Genomic DNA, 24,849 nt, shown 5'->3' with positions numbered 1-24,849 from the left:
TCCTTATCACCCAGATGCTATAGCAAGCCTGGTTTGGTTTCAGTGTGAGTGGAAGAGCAATAGGCTCTTCCCTGAAGGAGCTGTTGGGCTGCTCCGTGCCAAGTCTCCACCGCCAGAGGAACTCTCCTGGTAGAATTTGCTCCTGGGAGTCAGCACTGTGGGGCCACGAGTGTTAAGGCGGGACCAAAGTTTCCCTTTGCCGTGGTAGCACTGTTGGGAGTGATTGCTGCCTGGTTGGTGTCTTTCACTTTGCACTTTGGGTGCAAATCCTTGGGAATCCCAGTGTGCCCGTCCTTGAGAACTACAGGGGATTTTTCAGGTCTAGCAGTGAGAGCTTGTGAATGGTCTGTGTGAGCATCTCAGCTGTTTTTATGAGCTCTGGCTGCTGTGATAGCTCTTCCAGCAGGTCCAGAGCTCCTCTAGGTTTGTGCTCTGGGCTGCTTTTTTCTTGTGTGGGTTTTGTTTTGGAGAGGATTGTTGGGGTGTTTTTTGCTTAGCTGTGAAGAACTTTAATGCTAATCTTTGTCGTTATCTCACTCTGGCTGTAAAGCCTGAGAGAAGGCAAGGTACAGGCAGCTTTTACAGCAGCAGGGCTGGGTGAGGCTGCCTGCAGGACAGAGGGAAGCCTGCAAAGGAGAACAGCAATGTGGGATGAGATGTGGGACAGGCAGAGGGCTCTGGCACTGCAGCAGCACATCCGGCACTGCCACCTTGCCCACTTCACCACGCTGGGCTCTGTGTAATGAGGCTGTGCTCTCTCTTTCATCCTCTGCCTGCTGGATGCCTCAGTAGCACAGCTTTGGGTCCCCATCATCCATGGGTTCCATCCAGCTGCTTTTGGAGGTGGCAGTAGCAGCTGGTGGGCTTGGAGTGCGTTTGCCAGTGTTCAGAGATGCCTTTGCCCTAAGCAGGAGTGGCAGGTTCTTATCTAAATCTGAAGCCATGGTGGGGTGAGATCAGGAGGTGTTTAGCTTTACTGATGTATCGGAGTAGCCGGGTGATGAATACAGGTCACCTTGTCCTAATCTAAACCAGCTCCTGGGTGCTTTGTTGTAGCTCTAAAACCAGAGGCTTGTGTTCTCCAGACCTACTTGTTGTTTACTGCCAGGGACATCCATCCCTTTTCACCCTGCAGGTTAGGAATCATCTCTGTGTCCTGGTGGGGACCATCCGAGAGCGATGCTGCCTAGTCAGGAAGGGAATGACTTGGTGCCAGGTGTGCTGGGATAGGGTGGGCTGAAGGTGTTTAAATCCAAAACAGCCCTGGCAGGCATGAAATAATGCCTGTAGTATCAGCTGGGATCTTGAGTGGTGTTATGGGGCAGAAGTTTGGCTCTGCCAAGGGGAGGCTGTTTCCAGCTGGCACTGGCAGCCCTTCTGCCTGCCAGCTCACTCCTGCTTTGCCCGGGGTGCTTGGAGAGGCGGGCAGGGAGAAACTGGGCTGCTGGTTAAAACATCCCTTCCTGGGCAGGTGGCTATCTCTGGTGGGAAACAGATGTTTTGCAGCTCCAGCCAGCTCTGCACTCCCTGCTCAGTTGTTGCAGGAGAGTTGTTTTCACTTCAGTGTTCAGCAGCTTTGGGCTTCAGGTTAGGCTGCGGGTTCACTGCTCCGACAAAAACCTCAGAGGTCTCTCCCTGTGAGCGCTGAGGTTATGAAAAGATGCTGATCTCCTTAGTTCTAGTCTTATTTTTGCCTCCTCCCCTTCCAGCCCCTCCCACAGCCTCTTAAAGAGGAAATTTGATAACTTTTACAGTCAAGTGTGGGGATTGGAGCTTATGATAGCTGAAGACTTTCTGTGTTTTCCTGCCACACGGATGTGATGCCCCAATGGCAGAAACGTATGAGTTGGGACGGCAGGGAAAAGATTGGCTTTGAAACTCAGGAGAGGGTTCAGTTAGCAACTAAGAAGAGTGGAGACAGAAGGTCTTTTCTGTGTGGCTATACCCTGCTTGGCAGATCTCAGATAAGTCAGTATGGTTTCCATTGCTACCTCTTGTGTTATGGGTGGAGAGACTGAGGCTGGAGAGGTGAGTGGGAAGGAACAGCAGAGATGGAAAGAGAAGTGCCACATCCAGCAGGCCCTCTGCAAGTCTCACTTCCCTGGGAGTGTTGGGGAGGTAATTAATGAACAAGGTTGATGGTTGGGGTTTTTTTTTTTTGAGCTTGAACTTATGACTTTTATTGGTATTTGCATCTCAAGGAAATGGTTGTGACTTGCTTCTCCATGTGACATATGTGCAGGCAGCATCACTGCTGGGTTGTATCTCCTCACTGTGAACTGTGAGCAGCTACCCAGCAGGATACATACTTTCTCCTTCCAGGGGGATATTTTATTCTGAAGCTGAGTGCTGAATGTGCCTCTGGGTGCAATCAAAAGACCAGGTGCTCCAGGGAGAGCCAAGATCTTGCCAAAGCTGCACCGGACAGTCTGAGAAGGGACTCTCTTACTGCTGTGGGGATGCAGCAGCATGCAAAGGTCATGCAAAACCATCCCACTGAATATGTAACGATTGTCTCTGATCACATCCCTCCTTTTTCTTTTCCTTCCCCCATTTTGGTTCTTCTGGAGACTGCCACAACCGGTGAACTTAGTCACTGTGGCTTGATTGCACTAATGTGCAGAGGCCACGTAGCAAAGGAGCACAGACCTGGGGGTGTGTAGGCAGGTTGCCCTTACCAGACATGTGTGAATCTTGAGCATTTGTCTTTTTGTTTGGAGACACAGATGTCCACATGAAACTCCCTGCCCAGAAAGGTCATTACATCTCTTTCCCCACCCCACTCCCTAACTGTTATTCTGGTGTCTTGCAGGCACAGAAGAATAAGGCAAGGATGGATGTGTATGACCCTCAAACGCTGGGTGTTATGGTCTTTGGAGGTTTCATGGTGATATCAGCCATCGGGATCTTCCTGGTGTCCACCTTCTCTATGAAGGAGACGTCTTACGAGGAAGCCTTGGCCAAGCAACGCAAAGAGCTTGAGAAGACCCAGCAGCAGAAGATAGAGAAAAAGAAAAAAGAGAAACCTGTGGAGAAAAAAGGAAAAGCAAAGAAAAAGGAAGAGAAACCTAATGGAAAGATCCCAGAGCAGCAGGTGGCTCAGGAAGTGACAGATTCTCCCAAGGATGTGGTTCTCGAGCCTGCCATGGTGCCTGAGCCTGTACCTGTTGAGTCTTCCATCGCAGCGGTGTCAGTTCCCCCCCAGGAAAAGGAGAAACCTGCTCCCTCGCCTAAGGAGAAGAGGAAGAAGGAGAAGAAGGTGGCGAAGGTAGAGCCTGCTCCTAGCCCTTTGGTGGCTTCTCCTCCCATCAGCGTCCCCAAAAGTTCTCCTGTCTTGGAGGTGACCCCGAAGGAGGTGCCAGTGGTGGCTGTGCCGCCGGTTGGCACACAGCAAAGCGCTCCGCAGCTCGGCTCCGTTCCCGTCAAGAAAACAGAGGCTCTTCTGATCCATGAGGAGCAGAAGCATGATGGACCTGTCAAGAAGAAGGCTGCATCCAAGAAGAAGAGTGAGCCGGGTAAGGCCTGATTCCTCTGCATGTATGGCCATGGAGGGAGGCACCAGGGATCTTGGTGCCATTAAACCAGAGATCTCTTCTGAGAAGAGTCCAGAAAGGCTGTCTCTGGTGAGATGAACCACATGCACCAAGGTGGGTTGAAAATGGCTACACTGGGGTGTAGTTCTCTCTGAGGGGAAGCAGAGTTGAAGTCAAGAGTTTATTGACTTGTTTCCACTCTGTAATGTGTCACCTTCTGCATCGGCCACCCCCATTTAGTGCTTAGCTCCTTGGTCCAGCATGCAGTGTTAGTTACATGTTCATCTTGGACCTGCTGTTGGTTGCGGGTCTCTGAGCAAATCTGCACACTGAGAATGAACAGGAGGTGCATGTGCCTGCCCTGGGGGAGAGGACAGCTGCCAAGGTGCTGGACATTCCAGGTGAAAAGCAAAGACGAAGTGTTTTCCCCCTCCACTCCTGATGATTAAAGCACACAGGAGCTCTACCACCCTTCTCCAGGGAGAAGTAACACTGCTAGAGTTTCCTCTTTCAGTGGAAGTGAAAAACAGCCTGTTGGAGGAGAGAGGATTCAAGGGATTTTACACTGCAGAGGGCTGATCTTAGGATAGAGGGAAGTAACTCTGGTTGTGTCACAGGGAAACTGTTCATGCCTCTCTGGACTGACTCAGAGATGGAAGAGATTAAAGAAGGTGGTCCTGACTCTTTAGGATGTACATAGGTATAGAGAGGGGAGAAATGACTCTGTAGCTGGATTCTTGCCTCGTTGCACCAATGTGAACAGTTTGGATTTTATTTGTGATGAAGTGATAACTACAGGCACTAAAAACGTTGAGTGTTTTCAGACCTGTAGAAGTGTGCCTTTATGGACATGGGGGAGAAATCTCTGAGGTGTTCTCAAAGATATGACGTGGTGTTCATAGGCTTCATGTCTTTATACACCACTACTTGGCAGCTTTCTCCAGCACATCCAAACCTGGGCTGCTCTGAGCCTGGCAGCTTGCACACTCTCTCTGTAAGAGGACCTGTTACTCAGCAGGACACTTTGCAGAGTGTGGTCTCCCAAGGTTGGATTAAAACCTTGTATCTGCTCCTCTGAGGAAAGATTTTACTAAAGGCCATTTCCACGTAGAACTGAGGTTTGAAACGCTTTGAGCAGCTGCTGCTGGAGATTATCGCAGCGATGGTGTGGGGAAAATTGGAGGTGGCTGGTTTGGCGTGTGCACACAGGGATATACTCCTCTAATGCTGAAAACTGTGGCCCTGAATCCAACTTGTAACAGCTGAGATGAACTTTTAGCACTTGTTAACATGAGAGGTTTTTTGGCTGCTCCAAATGTCCACTCATTTGGCTATGAAGTGCTGATTCTGCATGTCTTAAAAGCCAAGAGTGATGCCTTGGCTGCTCCTGTGGGGTGTTTTTTTCTGAGGAAAGCTCTCGGCATTATTTGCACCACCAGGCTTGCTGCAGTTTGACCAAGGTATTGTGGGCAGCCTTTTGGCAGCTATGGTCTCTCCTCTAAGGCACATGTAACAAATTATCCCTTGGCAGATAAAAATGGGTGTTCAAAGTGCTCAGAGGGCTCAGCGCCGAAACAGATGGCAAATCTGATGAGCAGCTTGGGGTATTTTTCTCTCATATGGTTTTCCCCTTGTGTGGTTCTGTGGAGTCCTTCAGCTGGGGAGAAACAACCCCATGCACCAGGACAGGCTGGGGATTGACCTGCTGGGGGACAGCTCAGCAGGGAGAGACCTGGGAGAGCTGGTGTAGAACAAACTAAACATGAGCCAGCAATGTGCTCTCTGGCCAAGAAGGCCAGTGGCATCCTGGGATGCATCAAGAAGAGTGTGGCCAGCAAGTCAAGGGAGGTTCTGCTCCCCCTCTACTCTGCCCTGGTGAGGCCTCATCTGGAGTCCTGTGTCCAATTCTGGGCTCCTCAGCTCAAGAGGGACAGAGAACTTCTGGAGAGAGTCCAGCACAGGGCCACCAAGATGATCAGGGGACTGGAGCATCTTCCTTATGAGGAAAGGCTGCAGGACCTGGGACTCCTGAGCCTGGAGAAGACAAGACTGAAGGGGCACCTTATCAACACTTAAAAATACCTAAAGTGTGGATGTCAGGAGGATGGGATGACACTTTTTTCTGTAGTGCTCAGTGACAGGACAAGGGGTAATGGGCATAAGCTGGAACACAAAAAGTTCCACTTAAACACAAGGAGAAAGTTCTTTGGTGTTGAGGTGAGGGAGCCCTGGCACAGGCTGCCCAGGGAGGGTGTGGAGGCTCCTTCTCTGGAGGTTTCCAAACCCATCTGGACATGTTCCTGTGTGACCTGATGGAGGGGAACCTGCTTTAGCAGGGAGTTGGGCAGGATAGTCTCTAGATGTCCCTTCCAACCCCCACCATTCTGTGATTCATTTTTAGCCTCCTGCATCACATAAAAACTTGCTTGCAAGTGGTTAACATGTGCTTGGATCCGGGATTGGTGACAGCAGGAGCCATGCTCTCCCATGACATGTGCATGGATGCCTGGTCTGGGCTGCAGTGTCCCAGGTGTGGGGCTCCACGTAAGGGCCACTTGTGTCTCGTGTGTACCCATGGCCTCAAGAAGCATCTCTTCACACCCCTTGTCCTCACTGTGCTTTCCCATGACAGGTTTGCCACGTGGCTGCTTCCTGTTTCGCAGCTTCCTTTGGTAAGGCCCGAGGTTTCTGACCTCGCACGGGCTCAGCAGCAGTGTAGACTCCCTTTTGCTACAGCTTGGCAAGCTGCCCTGGATATGTTTTCCAGCTGCAAGGTGGGCTTTGCATTCTGCCTGCCTTGCGAGAGGCTAACTTGCACACAATGCCACCTGGAGGCTTGCTTGGTTGGTTCCTCTGCCCAGCAGGACCAGGCTAGGGGATGTAATGTGCTGTCCTATGTCTGTGCAGTTCCCAGCGTGAATGAAGTGTGAGCCCACTTAGCAATTCCTGTTGTAGACAAGAGAGACTTGACTTGAGGAAAGCTGATTTAATTTATTTTCAGTTAAAATAGATAAGAAAATGAGACAAAACCCCTGCCCTCTGCCCTCCTTCTCAAGCTAAACTTCCCTCCTGACTCCTCTACCTTCCCTCCCTAAGCAGCACAGGGGAGTGGGGGCTGTGGTCAGTCCATAATGAGTCCTTTCTGCTGCTTCTTCAACCTTACACCTTTCCCCCACTGCAGTCCTTCAGGATGAACCTGCTCCAGCGTGGCTCCTCTCCAGGGGATGCAGGAAAATCTCTGCTCCAACAACTGCAACCCCTCCTTGTCCTCCTTCTCTGACTTTACTGCTTGCAGGGCCTGAGGTCTGTGTTCAAGAGACCCTGGTGTTAATGGCTTTAGAGGCTCTGGAGCTACTGGAGCCCAAACTGTTTTTTCTTCTGTGATATTTTTGGAGAACAAGCCCACTGAGCCGTAGATACTGCACAGCAACTCCTAAACCACTACCCACCACTGTGACCATGTGCACTGTGATCCTACACCATGGTTCCTGATGCTCCTTGGCTTTCCTGGGTCAGCAGAGGAGCATAGGAGATATTTGAGTAATGTAATTCCTTTAGTGTAGAGCTGGAACAATCCTGCTTGATGAGTGGTAGGAGATACCCGTGCTGTCCTCTGCCTCACTGGTACCACTGCATGGGGTTGACATCCTTCAGCAAGGTTATATCGTGATGAGGTCCAGCTTCTGATGCCCAACACGTCTGAGCTCCCTGGCAGTGGCAAAGCACGCCCAGCTCCTGCTGGGAATCACTCAGTATGATGGAGGATGGCACTAGGTTGGTAGGGCAAATAGTAGAGCCAGGCAGAGGGGATGGCTGTCTCAAGAAGCACACATGTGTGCGGTGAGTGTTGTCTCCAGCACTGCTCGTACTGCCTTCAGCTGGGGAAGTTTCAAACTTGACCGTGGAAACCTGGGTGGATCCTGGTTTGAAATGGCAGCTGCAGGGGTTGAAGCCAGCTGAGGTCACGCTACTTGGCTGTGCCGTTGGCTCGAGCAGTTCCTGAGCCCTCCTCTCTCTCTCCCTCAGCACCCGTGGACTCAGATGGGCCCCTCTACCTGCCGTACAAGACGCTTGTCTCCACTGTCAGCAGCATGGTGTTCAGCGAGGGGGAGGCCCAGCAGCTCATTGAGATCCTGACGGAGAAAGCGGGCATTATCCAGGACACCTGGCACACGGTAGGGCTGCCGCCACCTCCTTTGCGTGGGCAGGCTGGGGAAAGGCACCCTGGTTTTGGGCAGCCTGGCCTCGAGGCTTAGTCTTCTGAGACCAGAGATGGGTTTTCCCTTGGAGCAGAGGGCAGGATGCTGCACAGAAGGGGTGGGCCCAGAGGTGATAGTGCCCGCTGATGTACCGTCCTGTGCCCGCAGGCCACTCAGAAGGGTGACCCAGTGGCTGTCCTGAAACGCCAGCTGGAAGAGAAGGAGAAGCAGCTCGCTGCTGAGCAGGAAGATGCATCTGCTGCCAGAAACAAGCTGCGGGAGCTGGGCAAGGTAAGTGCCATGTGGCCCTCCCGGCGTCCCCAGTGTGGGCTCTGCTTGTCACAGCTCACCGGGTGCCTCGCGCTCCCCTCATCTCATCCCTCTTTGAAGCCCCCCAGGAGCAATCTGAGCCCTTTACCCATTTGCTGTTTTTGCTGTTTTCTCCCCAAAAAGGGGAGAGGAGATTGCCACTTGACCACCTCTCCTGGGCCTGATCTGGCCTAGGGAGGCACTGGCCCAAAGAACCACAAGGTAATGCCTGTTAGCAGGGGAAATCCCTTCCCATAAGACATTATACCTTTATGCTACTTTAGGGAGGAAAAGAAATCCCTTCCCCTGAGCTGAGAAGATGCTGAGCAGTCCCTTTTTAAGCAGCCTGATCCTATTTACAGCTCCCTTCCGCCTCTCAGCCCCCTGCCTCCACCTCTTTTTGGGTGTTGAAGTCAGAACAGACAGTCCTTGTCTGGACTCGGGGTGAGTCCATCTGCCTGCAGGCAGGAAAAGAGAGGGCAAAGCCATCCCATGCACTTGGGTGCCGTGCTGCCCTCCTGCCCGTGCAGACTGCCAGGGCAGTGGCACGGCATTGCCCAGCTGGCCAAAGAGCAGCTCAGCCTCGGCAGGGGACAGGGAGAGTGTTTATTTATTGAGTTCTTAAAAAAAACAAGTGCCCTGCCTTGCACCCAAACTTGATGTGATGTTGTTGATCCTAGCAGGGGGGGAAACAAAATTGCAGGCTGTCTTAACTCCTTTCTCTTAGCTGACCCAATGTGGAACAACAGTGGCATCCAGTGGCCACAGAGCCCAAAACAAAATGAAGGAAGAAATGTAAGTGCTAACTGGCTTTAGCTGGGCATGGGGCAGCTCCGAAAAGGCTGAGCTTCCAAAAGTCTTCTGAGCTAGGAGGCCACCACTTCCCCATCCCCTTAAAGCAGGGGGAACTGCTCTGCTGAGGACTAACTGGGTACCTTCTCTTCTCAAAGGAGCTGTCTGCTGAGCGGGCCAAGGCAGTGGCTGCAGAGGGCAAGCTGAAGGAGCAGCTGGTGGCCCGCGAGCGGGAGCTGGCAGCGCTGCAGGCGCGCATGCAGGCCAGCTACCAGGACCACATCAGCGAAACTCAGCAGCTCCAGGGCAAGGTGAGCCCCATGCTGGGCCCTGCAGCTCCTCAGGGTGGCTTTTAGTGGCACAGAGATGTGTGAAGGGACCAGGAGCTTTGGGGAGGGACAAAACTGACTGAGGACTGATGTGGGATTCCCAGGGAGAGCATTAAATCCCCCTTGTTGGGCTCCTCTAGATCCGGACCCTGCAGGAGCAGCTGGAGAATGGCCCCAACACACAGTTGGCTCGCCTGCAGCAGGAGAACTCTATCCTGAGGGACGCCCTCAACCAGGCCACCAGCCAGATGGAGAGCAAGTAAGGCTGGGGCAGGGGGGCAGAGCCTGGGGCTGCCCCCTGGCAAACCCTGGGGTTGGTTGACCATAGGGCTTGGCTGCCCCATTTCTTCAAGGTGCTTCTACAGACACCTCAACTACTTGCCAAATTTCAGGGGAAACAAGGATGTTCTTCCCAAGTGGAAGGGCAGGGGAAACCTCTGCTTTGGTGTCACCTGCACTGATGCTAGAGACAGCAGGCAGTGGCGGGGGTGGGGGGGAAAGGGGTCCAGAAGGAGCTGTGACACTTTTCCCCTTAGGGGAGCTCATACTCTCAAACTTAAGAAGAAATGCAGTTGGCTCTTTAATACGAGTGATGCTGCAGAGAACTGAGACCTGCCTGAGGTATGCAGAACAAAGAGAAACCAGGGAGAAGAATTTCACACTACCTTTTACTGAAAGTCTGAAATGGCTGGTGATTAACAACAGTCAAATAATTACAGAGTGGACTCCAGCTGCTTAGAGCTCTTCCTCTTGTGTCTGGGAGCACAGATCCTCCAATCCTCTACTTCATGAGAAAGGAATGTCTCCTGTGATTGAGAGGCTGCTCTTGAAAAGTGATTTGTCAGCCTTTCCACCCACTCCCTGAAGGACCGGGCATGCCCTAGAAACAGGCAAACACAACCATTGAGATGTTTCAAGTCCTGTATGGGGCCCTGGGGAAGATGTGTTCCCCCCAAGGTGACAGCAGAGATGTTTGCCTGGCCTGTGGGGCTAAACTAACCCTGCCTCTGTTGCTGCAGGCAGAATGCTGAGCTGGCCAAGCTCCGGCAAGAATGCAACAAACTGATGAAAGAGCTCTCTGAGAAATCAGAGGGGCTGCAGCAAGAGGAGCAACAGAGGAAGAGCTGGGAGGTGAAGGCAGCGGCCTCGGAGAAGCAGATTGAGCAGCTGCAGGTCAGGCAGGCGCCGACAAACCCACGTGCCTTGCAGAGATGGGGCAGGTGGCTCAGTTGCATGGGATCTGTGGGTTTGGCTGTGGGAGAAGCTTGGAGGGAGATGCAGCATCTGTGGTTGGAAAGCAAACAGCCTTGCAGACCTCTTAACTGCCTCCCCCCTGTTAGTTTGTCATGTGCATCATCACCAACAAAGCTCAGAGAATGTGATGCCGTTCCTCTTTCTCACCTGTGAAGCTCATGGGCCTTTGTGGTGTGAAGATGAGGATGAGGGTGAAGGTGAGCTGAGGTGGTGCATGCTGTTGGGTGGTACCCTAAGGCAAGAGAGGAAGCCCACTGTCATCCCACCAGCCTGTGCTCATGGGGGTGTGAGTACTCTCTCTTGGCTCAGCTGCTTTTAAGCCCTTTGCTGTCCCTCCCTGGTTCAGGAGGTGGAGCTTGTGGCTTTGTCATTGTCCCAGGGTGTGGCTGGGTTTGGAGATTTTAGGGATGTTTAGAAGACACCTACCAAGTAGATCCCCTGAACACGCTGTTGGTGGAAGGAGGAGGCAGGCAGGCTGTACCCATGCAGGGAAGAGTACCTCCTGGGAGGGTGGCAGGGCTCCTGCTGGGATCTGGCTAAGCTGGGGGCTGGGACCATTGATCCCAGGTTCTTGCACTTCTTTACTCCAGGGCTGGCAGACAGGGGAAGGGTTGTCACATGTCTCTCCTGCATGTGCTATGGTCTCCGAATTGCCTCTTCACAAAGGTGGCAGTGGACACCTTTATCTGAAGGTGCCAAACTGGCCTAAACCACACAGAAAATTCTTCTATGTATGGTAACATGTGGCTGGGTGTCTCCATCCTGTTAAACACCACGGCAGTAGTTCTACCCCCTGGGCTGGGGCTGGGCTGTAGCACCAGGGCTTTTGAAAGGGATTTTTTGTTTTTTCTAAACTTGTGTCTCTGGAGGGGAGGGTGACTGTGGTCTTGGCCTTTGGGTGTTGTCTGCTTCCCACTTGAAGGCTGGGATGTGATCAGGCATGAGGCAAGATGCTTCATCGGTGAAGGGGAGGGTGGGTTAACGCCCCCCCCAAAGCACAGCTGAAAAATAGCATCGTGTGACACATGGAGTTTTGCTTCCAATGGGGCTGGGTGCCTGACACGCTGTGGAAAGCTTTCTCTTCCTTCTGTGCAGGCTTCCCAAAGGGAGCTGGAGGCAACACTGCAGAAGAGGCTGGAGGAAGTAAGCGATGAGCTCCGCAAAACCCAGAGCAGCTACAAGAGCTTGGTAGCAGATGCAGAAAAGGCCAAAGGACAGCAACAGAGCATTGCTGGTGAGGACCTCAGGGCAGGGCAGGGAGAACTGTGGGGCAGAGCTTTCAGGGTGCTTGGTGGGGCTGGTCAGGGCAGGATACCTAGGCCTGGGGTTGATTTGGACTGTTCCATGTGAGTGTGGACAGGACACAGGACTGGTCCATCATCCTCTCCCAGGATGCCATTCCAACACTTCTCCCTTCTGGCCCTTTCTATACCTCTTGAAACAAGCCCCAGCTGCTTTTGAAGGGCAAGGGCATAGTCCTGCAGCTGGGGAGGAACACTCCCATGCACCAGTACAGGCTGGGGATTGACCTGCTGGAGAGCAGCTCTGCAGAGAGAGACCTGGGAGTACTGGTTGATAATAAACGGACCACGAGGCAGCAATGTGTCCTCGTGGCCAAGAAGGCCAATGGCATCCTGGGATGCATTTAAGAGCAGTATGGCCAGCAGGTCAAGGGAGGTTGTCCCCCTCTGCTCTCCTCTGGTAAGGCTGTGTCTGGAGAGCTGTGTCCAGTTCTGGGCTCCCCAGCTCAAGAGAAGCAGAACTGCTGGAGAGAATCCAGCACAGGGCCACCAAGATAATGAGGGGACTGGAACATCTTATGAGGAAAGGCTATGGGAACTGGGGCTGTTTAACTAGAGAAAGCTGGGAGGGGACCTCATCAACACTTACAAGTATCTAAAGGGTGGGTGTCAGGAGAATGAGGCAACACTTTCTTCTGTTGTCTCCAGCGACAGGACAACGGGTAATGGACATAAGCTGGATCACAAAAAGTTCCACTTAAACACAAGGGAAATCTTTGTTGTTGAGGTGATGGAGCCCTGGCACAGGCTGCCCAGGGAGGGTGTGGAGGCTCCTTCTCTGGAGGTTTTCAGACCCACCTGGACATGTTCCTGTGTGACCTGATGGAGGGAAACCTGCTTTAGCATGGGCTTGGGCTGGATGATCTGTAGAGGTCCCTTCCAACCCCAATCATTCTGTAATTCTGTGAATTTTGGCCAAGAGTCCTGCTTGGACAGAGAAAGATGGGGAATCTCAGGATTTGTTTGCACCTACCTTACCATGTTTTTAACCCCTTCCTCTAACAGAACTGCAGGCCAAGCTGCTGAGCTCGGAAGCAGACGTTAAAAGTAAGTTGCTGGAGCTGGACAGTGTGAAGGGGAAACTGCAAGATGCCAGTTTGGAGAATACGAAGCTCCTGGAGAGGATCAAATCTATTGAATCTCTACTGGAGGCCAACCAGAGGAGAGAGGCAGAAAAAGACAGAGACGTGCAGGTTGCATGCTTGTTTAATTGGGGTGGGAGGAGGAGAGGGGGTTACACCACTCAAGTGGATGCTTTTGCAGTTTGTTAAGACAGTACCTGTGCTGTCTTTCTCTGGGATGCTGTAGAAAGGGCTGATCTGCATCATGTGCCTTGGACAGGTAACAAAAGTGCTTTTTCTCTTCCAGGCAGCCAATGAAGCTGAAATGAAGCAGCTACAGTCAAGGTGGGTGCAGGTGCATGTGATGAGTGCTGCAGCACCTCTAGCTTGCTGCCCATGTGTCCCAGGCTTGGGGACTGTGGAGCTGGGAAGAAAAGGTTAATCATGGCCAACATAGGTGTTTAAAATATCAATTGGCTGCAGTGCCAGCCCCAAATAACAACCAGTTCTTTCTGAAGTGGGACTGTAATTGCTGGCAGGCAAGGGGAGGCTGAATGGTCCTGCAGAATAGGAGGTGGCAGTGCTGCAGGTGGAATGTCTCTGATCCAAGCTCCTACTCAAAGCTGGGCCAACCAGAGGAGGCTTTTGTGGACTGTTTCCAGGTATCTCCAAGGATGGAGATTCACCACCTCACTGGGTCCCCATCCCAGTGTTTGACAGCTTCTTCCACCTGCCCAGTGCAGAAAAGTTTAATGGCATTTAATTGTTTCCCTTGTCCTGACTCGTGCCTTTTGCCCCTTGTCCATGTGCAGGGCACCTCCAAGAAGGCTCAGGCTCTGCACAGGGGAAGAGTTTTGCAGATACCCCCAAAGCCAGCAAGTATCCAGCATTCCTCTCAAGGACAGCAACTGTTCTATTGTCCTGGAACCCCAAGAGTCTCTGGTGGTTCTTGTCAAGGACCTAAACCTTCCTTGATCTGCTTGAGCTGAGGTTCCTGTCAGGGCAGATGATGGATCTGAGGGTGTGAAGAGAAGCTGCAGGCTCTGAGGTCTCTGTTTGGCAGCCCTGATTTATAGTTACTCAAGATGATGCTTTGAGCCCTGGCACAGGCTGCCCGGGGAGGGTGTAGAGGCTCCTTCTCTGGAGGTTTCCAAACCCTCCTACATGTCCCTGTGTGACCTGATGGAGGGGAACCTGCTTTAGCAGGGACTTGGACTGGATGAACTCTGAAGATGTCCTCCAACCCCTACCATTCTGTGATTCTATGCTTTCAAAATGCAGAGCTGTGGACTCTTTCAAGCCTAAGGAACTGTGGACAGCAGCATGTCAGGAGCAGTCCCAGTTGTGTCAGCTGGCCTTTGGATCAGATTACTTCTTCCTCTTGTCCTGGATTTACAGCCAGACAGCTACTCTTTTGATTGTTATTGCTGATAAGCCAATAGAAACCTAGATCCCACTCCAGCATTGCAATGGATGTGGGTTTTAGTCCCACTCCCTCCTCCTGCTGTGTGTAGATCCAGGAGGAGGATAGGATAGACCAGGACAGGGAGGGTTGTGGTTCCTTGTCAACAGCTTGCTTACCTGGGAGGGAAGTGGATGCTGAGACTCACTCCTGCATCCTGCCCTTCTAGGCTCCAGGAGAAGACAGAGCAGCTCTCATCCTTGGAAAGGGAAGCCACGGAGCTGCGAGAGGTGGTGGAGCAGCAGAAGGTGAAAAACAATGTGAGTGAACTGAGCTCAGCTTTTGCTGCTCTCAGTTTATTCCTCCAAACCCCACAGCTCTGGTGTTTGAATGACAACCCATGGTAGTGGGATAACAATGATTCTGTGAGGTGGCCAGAGGCTCTTCCAGCCCCATGGAGCACTGGAGGCACTGCCTCAGCTCCTGGAGAGCAGCAATCTCCATGGCAGGCCGTACAGTTCCAGCTGATGGACGCTGTCTGGGTGTAGGTATCTGCCCACTGTTCTCTTGGGAGGTTTAAGACCTGGTAAGCTGGGTCTTGGCCTGAGCAGGAGTCCTTCACACCTCATTGTGCCTCTGCTCCTTATCCCTTTACTACAAGGTGGTATCAGCTGTGGGAAGCTGACCTTGCAGCCTTTCAGGTGGCCTGTGTACTCTCTGGGCAGCTGTGGGCATTCTGAGAGCTGCTTCTGGAGCTCCTGCCTCCGTCCAGCTCTGCTCTGCCACATCCTGAGCGATGCAATATATTGGTCCCCTGCCAAGGATGGAGGGGAAAGGGACACATATGAGCAGTGGGGTGGGAGACCCTTGACAAAAACGACAGACTGCTGCCTGATTTCGTGAGAGGAGGTTTTCAAATCCTCCCCAGTGTCAACGAGCAGCTTGGTGGCTTTTGGCTTGATGCCTGGCTCATTGCCCTCTGTGTCTGCTCTTGACAGGACCTTCGTGAGAAGAACTGGAAAGCAATGGAAGCGTTGGCCACGGTGGAGAAGGCGTGTGAAGAGAAATTACTTGCTGCTACAAAAGCAAAGGTGAGCCTGGTGTTTCTCTCCAGCAATGATGTTGCTGTTTTAAGGAAAATGTTCCTCTGCCCTGAGCCACCAGAAATGCTTGCTCTGGGTTGCCTACTTTCTTAGGAACAGTGCTGGCCCAACCCTCCTGCCAGCTTCTTCAAAGATTGTCTTGGGGGCCATGTGTCCTGGGTACAAGTCCTGCTCAGGCAATGGGGAAGGTGGGTGAGCTGGAAGGGGTGTTTTTGGCAGCAACAGTTTTCCCTGTTGGTGGGTTTCCACATGCCAGCCCACCCTAGTAAGCACAGATGAGCAGAACTGGTCTTTGTCAGCCTGGCTAGCAGGCATCCAGGACCTCCATGCCATGCCAGTTTGTCCCTCTTACAGGAAGAGCTGACCCAACAGCTGGATGCACTCCAGGCACAAACCAAGCAGACGCTGCTCTCCGCCCTCCCTGGGCTCGTGGTGTCCTCACAGCAGGTGGGCATCAGCCTTCTCACACCCTTGCAGAGCCTCCTCCACATGGGAAGGAGAGATGTCTAAGCATCCTTTTTTCATCCCTGCCCTCCTTTCCCCACCACCCCCCAATTCAGGATTATGCCACGTGGCTACAAGAGTTTAAGGAGAAGGTTGTGGGTGTGCTAAAGCAGCAGACAACTACAACAGAGCCTCCTGTAAGTGAAGGGGCTGGAAAGTGGAGAGGGGAGGGAATGTCTGAGGGTCACTGGTTTCTTTTCCTCACCTCTCTCCATCCCGTCCTTCTCTTTTCAGGATTCAGCACTTAAAGAGGCAGAGGAAGCGCAAAGCACTTTACAAGCAGAATGTGATCAGTATAGAGCCATCCTTGCAGAGACAGTAAGTTGGGTTGGTCTGCCACTAGAAATACCTCATGGGCATCCCTCAGTGTGCTGGTGGGCTGCCATGTGAAAGCCCATTTGCTAGTGAGATGAGGGAATAGGAGAAACCTGAATCTCTGTAGCCTCCTTCAGCTTAATTGTCTTGGAAACCTTCCTGGTGGTGGTGGGATACGGCATGGGGGCACCTTATTTTGTCATCTGTTCTTTGGCCCAAATCCTTGGAGAGGAATTGGCTATGCCAGGGCTTGCAGCCCTACCACTGCTCAACTTGTGAGGGCTGGAGGAAGTTGAGGCTCAGCTGAGGCTTTGCCCACAGGAAGGAATGCTTCGAGACCTGCAGAAGAGTGTGGAGGAGGAGGAGCAAGTGTGGAAAGCAAAGCTCACGGCGTCTGAAGAAGAGCTTCAGAAGGTGTGTGTTTGGGTTTGTCGCTCATGGAGCTGGACTTATAGGAGCAGAGGGGCTGTTGGCTATAAATCAGAGGGCTACCAAGAGGATGAGGGGACTGGATCATCTTTCTTATAAGGAAAGGCTGCAGAACCTGGGGCTGTTCAGCCTGGAGAAGACTGAGGGAGGATCTCATTATTGCTTACAAGTACCTAAAGGTTGGATGTCAGGACAAGGGGTAATGGACATAAGCTGGAACACAAAAATTTCCACTTAAATAGAATGAGAAACTTCTTTGGTGTTGAGGTGAGGGAGCCCTGGCACAGGCTGCCCAGGGAGGGTGTGGAGGCTGCTTCTCTGGAGGTTTCCAAACCCACCTGGACACTTTCCTGTGTGACCTGATGGAGGGGAACCTGCTTTAGCAGGGGGTTGGGCTGGATGGTCCCTTCCAACACCTACCATTCTGTGATTCTGTGAAATCAGATAGTGACCCTAAACTGTTCCTGCCAACCTTGAGCTCTGAGACGTGAGGACTTTGTCTTCTCCCCAAACCCACCGCTCCTGTCATCAAACCAGCAGACAAGAAGCCCACCTCATGCAGGAGCTAAGCTGCTCTTGCTCCTGGATCCTACCTCCCTGCCTGGTATGTGTGCATGGACCCTGCCAATGGAGCTGGAGGAATGGCTGCAGCTCCCTGGTTCAGGCATGTGGTAGCTGGGAAACCACATCATCACTTCAGCAGTCTGAGCTCTGATGGTAGGAAATGCTGAGCCCTTCTGGTGGGTGCTGGCTTGTTGGGAGCAGAGCATGTGCAGGGCTCCTGTAGTCCCATTTTCAGAACTTGGCTTGCTCTCAACACTCGGGTTGACCGAGTTGGCGTTTGTTGAGCCTTCAGAAAGGAGCTGAGGTCCAAGCCACGTACTGCACATAGTTTTGAGTCCAGCTGTCTGTCCAGCTCTGGTTGCTGCTCTTCCTAGTTAAGAAGCCAGCTGGCAGCTGCCAGAGAACCATTGTTGCCCAGGACTTCGGTGGGGAGCGTATTTCATGAGCTCGTGACTTAGCTGGAGTCTGGGAGAACTTGGCTGGCCGTGCCTTTTCTGCAAACCAGACTGAAGTTATTTCCTCCCCCTTGAATTCAGAACAGAGATGAAGCTACTTTCCATAGTCTGGCTGCTCCTCATCCATTACACGGGGTCTCAAAGTTACCTGGGGCTGCAGGGACATGAGGGAGCTCTTGTACAGAAGATCTCTGCTTTCTCAGGGAGCTGTTATACAGACTTCAGCTTTCTCAGGGAGCACTTGTACAGGAGATCTCTGCTTTTTCAAGGAGCTCTTGTACAGGAGATCTCTGCTTTCTCATCCCATGGTGCTGCTGAGAACTGGTGTGGGATTGCCTGGGGATGACGTGGCTGCTGGTGGTGTGCTGGCAGCGAGGTGTGTGTGATGGGCTGAACTGAATGCGTCTGGTGGCTGGGGCAGGTCCCAGAGCAGCCCTGCCTCTCTGTGGACAAGAGGTGAACTCCTCCTTTCCAAACATGCAAAAAAATTTGGTGACAGTGGAGTCCTTTTCAAAAAGCAGCCTGGGTTTAAGTGCAAACCCCAAGCTTTTGCTGATAGCTTGGCTTCTCTCAACAGCAAAGCCTCGTTGCAAAGTCTGCCTCGCTGCTTCCAAACCAAAGGTGCTTTCAGTAGGGAACTTGGAGCAAGTCTGGTGCCAGTTTCTCACAGAATGACAGAATGGTAGGGGTTGGAAGGGACCTCTAGAGATCATGTAGTCCACCACCCCTGCTAAAGCAGGTCCTCTTAGATCTAGTCATGCAGGAATGCATCCAGGCGGGTTTCTCAGGTGTTGAAAGCTGCCTGCAGCCAGCTGAAGTCCTGCAGGCAAAGGCTGTTACCTTGCTGCACAATTTACAGCCTAGGCTTGTTGGACTTGTCCTCCCTGGGAAGAGAAGCTCCTGCCCTGCAGGCTTTGCTTTAGATGTGAGGTCCCTTCCGCACTTGGGAGCGGGATGAAGTGGGAGAGGTGGGAGCGAAACAGTGGCTGGTTTGTTGTTGGATGAAAGTTGTTTAGTGTTCCGTGAAACGCTGTTCATTGGCCTTCTCTGATCCTTTCTGGCTTAGTCTCAACTCCAGCTGAAATCCCTTGAAGACATGGTGGAGAAGTTGAAAGCAGATCTGCAGAGCACAGATCAGGTGAGGCTTTTAGGAGTGTGGGAGAAGGTCCCTGTGCAGGTGCCAAACAGATGTGTGCGCTGGGCTGGGGCTGAGACAGAACCCGTCTCCTGATGGGTCCACCTCTTTTCCCTGGGATGGACTATGGGATGTTTGGAATGTGTTGGACCTTAATCAATCTCCCCCCTGCTTTTCTCCCTTTTAATCCAGATAAAGGAATACACCTCTCTTCTGGAAACACAACTGGAAAATCACTTGGAGACAGCAAGCTCTGAACGCCAGAACTACACAAAAGAAGTTGAAGTTGTAAGTCTGGCAGCTGTTACCTTCTTAAATGCTTCTTTCTTCCAAGCCTGACACACCACCCACCCACTTTCAGGGGATTTGGGGGTATGTCCTAGGGGTCTGCAGCTTTGCAGGAGAAAAACAGATGGAGATGTTTGTGCCAGTCTGGGCTATAGACACCTAAAGTCAGGAGATCCACTGGCAAGGTAATGGAACAGGGAGATGATGGGTGATGGGCCATCTCCATCTATATGGAAATGCTGTCTTCTGCTTCTTGGTGGCCTGTGGGATTTCTGTGGCTCAGGTGAGGTGATCCTGTCTCAGGACCATCTCTCTCTCTCTGAGCAGGCATCGTCAGGCAAGTCAGTAAGTGGTCATGGCCTCTTTGAGAAGATGTTGCATCATAAAAATGCTTCCTTGGGCCAAAGGGCTTCACAACCAAGTGCATAAATAGGTTTTCTCTTGTTTTTTTTTTTAACTTTCTCTTCCTTCTTGACAGTTGAGGCAGCTCTTGTCAGAGTCCCAGGAGCAGCTGGAGGCAGCAAAGACGGAAACCCAGAAGCAGAGCAAGGAACTTGCCCTGGTAAGGGATGTCCCCTGGAGCTGCCTGGCAGCAACTGGAGATAGTTTGCAAACCCCACTGTGGAGCCCACATCCTCCCTGCAGGTTCCAGAGGGAAGGGAGACACAGCCAATGCCCAGGAAAGCCCAGTGATCCAGACCCAGGAGGAGGGGTTTATTTTCCTGCCCTTCTTGCCAGGATGAGGACGGGAAGGAAGGGGGAGCAGGGCTTGTGCAAGCTGCTGTGTAGCAGAAAAACCCCATCCACCCCACCACAGGGCACTGGTTCCCCCAACATCACCCTGGGGCAGGCCTTTGGGTGCCTTCAGCATCCATCTGCCTCCAGCTGGGAGGACTGAGGCTGTGCAGCGCGTGTGTAGGGACTGCTGGGGGAGCTGAAGGATGTGGCTAGGTTTCTGCTGCTAAGTGAGGAAGAGGGCTGGGATATAGGGATAGGAGAGCTAACAGACCTGCCAAAACCATAAGAGCTTTTGTTTTTTACATCCATACTTTGATTGTGAGAGGCTCAGGAGGTCATTCTTGAAATCCTCGGTGGTACCACTGCCTTGCAGAGCTGCTTGGCGTGGAGTGAGTTGGAAGTACCCTTTCCCTTCAGTGCAGTGACTCCCTCCCAGCCTTGCAACTGGCTCAGGAGCTGATGCAGCTCCTTCCTCTGGAGGGAACACGGTGCAGGGTCCTCATTAGCCTCAATCTCATTAGATGAGTGAAACACCTTTGTGTTCATCTGTTGACCTTCCCTTTCTTTTGGCCAAGGCGTGCTGGTAGCTTGCAGCCTGACTGCCAATGCTGCTGCAATGAGGGATGGAGCTCTGGTAGATGGAGTGGAGGGGGAGGTTAATTGGTTTAATTGAAGGGGGAAAGGTGTTCCAGTGACTGCCTCCCCAGCCATCCCAGCTGTGATGGATGCCAGAATAGGACTTGTGACCCTGCCTCAATGGCTTTATTCAACACCTCAACTACGTGGGTGCAAACCTTCAACAGTGACTTTAAACCAAGAGTGGCAAATAATAGCATGAGAGCAGATGAGGCATGAGATTGTGCTCTGCACCCTTAAGGAGCTGTTGTGCCTCAGGCAGCCTGGGTTAGGTACCATCCTCCTCTCACCAAAACTGAGGTGGCTTCTCAAATATTTCTGCCTGTGTGCAAGCAAAAAAAAAGGCAGCAAACTTGATCTATAGGTCCTTGTGGGTCATGTAATGGCTGCACTAGGGGGATGTGTAACTCAGCCAGGCTTGCTGGTCCTCCTTCCAGGTCAGGCAGCAGCTGAGCGAGATGAAGAGCCATGTACAGGGTGGAGAAGTAGTAGGGTTACAAGCTGAGCCAAGCGAGCCTGCAGCCCTTGAGGTCAGGGTGGTGAGACCTCTGCCTGTGGAGGTGCTGCCCCTTAACCACATCCCTTGTCCTGTCCCAGCATCTCTAATGCAGGGGATGCTGCAAGCCCTTGGGCCAATGTCGCCATGCAAGAGTGCCCTGTTAGATTTGGGGCTTGGGTTTCCTCAGAGGAAGGGGACACCCTGGCAGAGCTGCTGTGCTCTGGATCCCTTCCTAGCCAGTGGGGATTAGGATTGCAGAGGATCTGTAAGTGTTGCTGGAGCGGGGCTGAGGGCATTAGCAGCAGCTAATGCCTCCTGCCAGCACTGCCGTGAGCTGGGCTCTGTCTCTCTCCTTTAATCCCATTAAGTGTGGAGCTTTCCCCTGGGCATGGGGACCTGCCAGGCATGTCCTCTGCTATGGGGGGGCCTCTCATCCCCAGTCCCAGCTGGCACTGCCTAAGGAACAGGCAAAATCTGGCAGTGCAAAGTCAAGCCCTAGGCTTGCCATCAGCACCCAGCTGGTGTGTGGGGTGGGCAGGGGATGCCCTTCGATGCCCTGGGGAAAGCTGCAGTTATCATTTATTTTACCTAGACCAACTTTCCTGGTGATGTCCCTGCTGGCTCATCTCTTGGGTCTTTTTAAAATGATGGTTTTGGTGTGTTGTTTTCCTCTTTCTCAACACAGTTGAAAACCCAGCTGGAGCAAAATGAAGCACTGGTGGAGAAGGAGCAAGTGCTGCGGCAAAAGCTGGCACTGGAGCTGGAGGAGGTAAGTGCAGGCAAGGAGGATGGTTTGCAAAGTGTTGATGAGTTCTTGGCTGCTAATGGAGCCTGAGAAATAATGAATTTGAAGGTTTTTCCCCATCCTGGTCTGTATCTCAGACATTGCCACGTTCTGTTCTATACACCTGAAGAACTTCCTGTAGTGGCAGTTCAAGGGAGGTTCCTCTCCCCGCCCTCTACTCTGCCCTGGTGAGGCCTCATCTGGAGTCCTGTGTCCAGTTCTGGGCTCCTCAGCTCAAGAGGGACAGAGAACTGCTGGAGAGAGTCCAGCACAGGGCCACCAAGATCATCAGGGGACTGGAACATCTTTCATACGAGGAAAGGCTGCGGGAACTAGGGCTGTTCAGTCTGGAGGAGACTGAGAAGGGTCCTCATCAACACTTAAAAGTACCTAAAGGGTGGGTGTCAGGAGGATGGGGTGACACTTTTTGTCTGTAGTGTCCAGTAACAGGACAAGGGGTAATGGGATGAAGCTGGAACACAAAAAGTTCCACTTAAACATAAGAAAAAACTATTTCACTGTTCAGGTGAGGGAGCCCTGGCACAGGCTGCCCAGAGGGGTTGTGGAGGCTCCTTCTCTGGAGGTCTTCAAACCCACCTGGACATGTTCCTGTGTGACTTGATGTAGTTGGACTTGCTTTAGCAGGGAGTTGGACTGGATGATCTCTAAAACTCTCTTCCAACTCCTACCATTCTATGATTCTATGATAAAGTCATGTGGCATTGCTGGCCCCTTAAATTTCCCCTCTCCTAATCCCCCCATGGAGTTTTTTTGCCAGCTCTTTCCCTTAAGGGTTAAGGGCTTTATCTTGAGTCTCAATGCATTGCATTTGGCATCCACCCATCCAACAAAGACTGTATACATAACTCTTCACTAGGGGCTGCTGGGGGCCCAGGGGCTGTACAGGGCAGGATGCAGGAGGTGCCCACTGCCATGGGCTCCTGTGCTTATGTGAGTGTGTGTTCCCCTGCCAGGCCCAGAGATCGGCGTGCAGTTTGCAGGCAGAGCTGGAAAAGCTGAGACTGGCTGAAAATGCAGCAGCTTCAGGCACAGAAGAGACCCAGCATCTCAAGGTGATTTCACTGCCCTTCTGTCTTGTGCTCAGTGTTCAGGCAAGACAGCAAAGGTTGTGTCCAAGCAGGAATAGGGGTATTCTTGAGGATGGTGGGGCTGCCCAGGGATGGCCGTGAGCTCCAACATATCTGAAGGACAGCAGGATGCAAGTCACAGCCACTTCATCTGTGCTGGCCGAGATAAGGGCGATGCTCCGAGCAAATGTTCTCATAAGTTGAACTTCCCACATCTTGGGAAACTGTTCTGCTCCTCTCAGGTTGTGTCAGCTTGTGTCATCTCCAGAGAAACCTGGGTGAGCTGTAGCTGGTGGGGTGACCTCTGGCCCCTGCGGAGGGGAGGGAGCTGGGTGCTCCTCTGGCTTGTGGCAGACCCATGATCATCCCAGGTTGTTTTGGAAGGGGGAAGGTCACCCAACTGGCAAAGGGAGCTTCAGGCAGATGCCTTCTTTTGACTCCCACGTAGGAAAGACTTGAAAAAGAAAAAAAACTAACAAAGGACCTGGGCCAGGCAGCAACCAAACTACAGGAGCTACTGAAAGTTACCCAGGACCAACTGGCCAAAGAGAGAGAAACGGTGAAGAAGTTGAAAGAACAGCTTCAGGAAACGGTACTTGTGGTGGCCATGGCCTTGATGCTGATAGAGGCCACGGGGAAGCACGTCTCAGGCAGTGGTTTCAAACCAGAGATGAGGTGGCACTTGCTGCCAGGAACCACCTGGGTGGCTTTATGGATAGCCCTGGGACCCACACAAGATGGTGGCCATGGTTCTCTGCCTAGAAGGCAGGACCCAGCCCATCTGTGAAGTGCTTAAGCAAGATGATGAGGGGAATGGAGCATCTCTCTTATGAGGAAAGGCTGCAAGACCTGGGACTGTTCAGCCTGGAGAAGACTGAGGGAGGGATCTTATTAATACTTGCAAGTATTTAAAAGGTTGGATGTCAGGAGGATGGGGCAACACTTTTTCTGTTGTCTCAGTGACAGGACAAGGAGTAATGGACATAAGCTGGAACACAAAAAGTTCCACTTAAACAGAAGGAGAAAGTTCTTTGGTGTTGAGGTGAGGGAGCCCTGGCACAGGCTGCCCAGGGTGGGTGTGGAGGCTCCTTCTCTGGAGTGACTCTGGAGTCTCCACCCTGTGTGACCTGATGGAGGGGAACCTGCTTTAGGATTGTGCTGCTCCCTTCCAACCCCTACCATTCTGTGATTCTGCCATGAGAATAAGTTTGAGACCCATCTGGGTAACCCACCTTTGGTTTCCTTCTCCAGGGGGAAGAGGACAGCTCGAAGGAAGGGACTTCAGTTTGATGAGCCTTTGACCTGGACCTTACCATTCAACTTACCAAAATGCCTTACACATTCCTTAAAAAAGATATATGCTGACTTTACTGTAGATAAAAGATACAAGCCATTAGTGACCCAAACCCTAGTTTTGAAACCTAAAAAAAGAAAGAGAAAAATATATCTACCCAACCCCCTCAGCCAGTTAAACACTGCAGCTGGGTGTTTGTAAGGAAATCTTCATACTGTTTTGTACAACTGTTCCTTGCCCAGGGAGCTGCTCCGGCTGCGTTGGGGCCTCCCCCTCCTGCCAGGGCAGATCCCACGAGTGTGTGAAAAGGGAATTCTGTTTGTACATCAACTGGTGCAATTTTTATGGTGTTATTTTTAAATTGTTTTCTTTCCTTTTTTTTTTTGTTTTTGGAGTGAAAGTTAAGTGTGAAAGGCCCACCATGGAAGGAAGCCTCCCTTTGCCGGGGGGCTCTTGGCACGTATCCTTTGGTGTATTTCTGGGTGTCAATGCAATTAAAATGATACAGTTCAAAGGAGATTGGCCTTGCTCGATTTTTCCTGGTGGTGGTTGGGTTATTTTTTCTTTAAGTTTGCAGGCCAGGCAAGTCTTTGGCATCACTAAAGAAGGATCTTGCTGTGGCCAGGAGCAGATCCTTTATCCTTCCCCACAGTTGATTGTGCCACAAAAGCCATCCTCTCGCTTTGTTTTTTTTGCTCCAATATAAGCAAAGGAGAGAAACTTTTCCTTTCCTTCCCAGAGGCTGTGTGAGCAGGACAGAGGGTGTCCCAGGGCAGGGTGTCCTGTGGGGACAGGGCAGGGGGGGGATGAGCCACGTCAGCCTTGCGGTAACTGTTC

At 52.1% G+C, this 24,849-nt stretch overlaps 1 protein-coding gene across 3 annotated transcripts in view; it reads left to right on the top strand.

Annotated features, from left to right (window-relative positions):
- Window positions 1–24,526, top strand: part of RRBP1 (ribosome binding protein 1) — a 76,851-nt gene extending 52,325 nt beyond the window's left edge. For all 3 annotated transcript variants that reach the window (XM_061990877.1, XM_061990879.1, XM_061990878.1), the window contains exons 2-22: window positions 2,813–3,515; window positions 7,560–7,708; window positions 7,901–8,023; window positions 8,992–9,144; window positions 9,303–9,421; window positions 10,182–10,335; window positions 11,512–11,650; window positions 12,723–12,910; window positions 13,086–13,123; window positions 14,410–14,500; window positions 15,179–15,271; window positions 15,638–15,730; window positions 15,844–15,924; window positions 16,022–16,105; window positions 16,424–16,516; window positions 18,617–18,688; window positions 18,878–18,973; window positions 19,452–19,535; window positions 21,532–21,615; window positions 22,605–22,703; window positions 23,970–24,526. In XM_061990877.1, coding sequence (XP_061846861.1) covers window positions 2,813–3,515; window positions 7,560–7,708; window positions 7,901–8,023; window positions 8,992–9,144; window positions 9,303–9,421; window positions 10,182–10,335; window positions 11,512–11,650; window positions 12,723–12,910; window positions 13,086–13,123; window positions 14,410–14,500; window positions 15,179–15,271; window positions 15,638–15,730; window positions 15,844–15,924; window positions 16,022–16,105; window positions 16,424–16,516; window positions 18,617–18,688; window positions 18,878–18,973; window positions 19,452–19,535; window positions 21,532–21,615; window positions 22,605–22,703; window positions 23,970–24,008 — 2,775 coding nt within the window. In that variant the 3' untranslated portion in view covers window positions 24,009–24,526. The remainder of the gene's footprint in view (window positions 1–2,812; window positions 3,516–7,559; window positions 7,709–7,900; window positions 8,024–8,991; window positions 9,145–9,302; window positions 9,422–10,181; window positions 10,336–11,511; window positions 11,651–12,722; window positions 12,911–13,085; window positions 13,124–14,409; window positions 14,501–15,178; window positions 15,272–15,637; window positions 15,731–15,843; window positions 15,925–16,021; window positions 16,106–16,423; window positions 16,517–18,616; window positions 18,689–18,877; window positions 18,974–19,451; window positions 19,536–21,531; window positions 21,616–22,604; window positions 22,704–23,969) is intronic.
- The last annotated feature ends 323 nt before the right edge of the window (window positions 24,527–24,849 follow it).

The sequence above is a fragment of the Colius striatus genome, chromosome 2, assembly GCF_028858725.1.
Source record: "Colius striatus isolate bColStr4 chromosome 2, bColStr4.1.hap1, whole genome shotgun sequence".
Taxonomy (NCBI): domain Eukaryota; kingdom Metazoa; phylum Chordata; class Aves; order Coliiformes; family Coliidae; genus Colius; species Colius striatus.
This window is presented reverse-complemented; position numbering and strand designations above follow the sequence as displayed.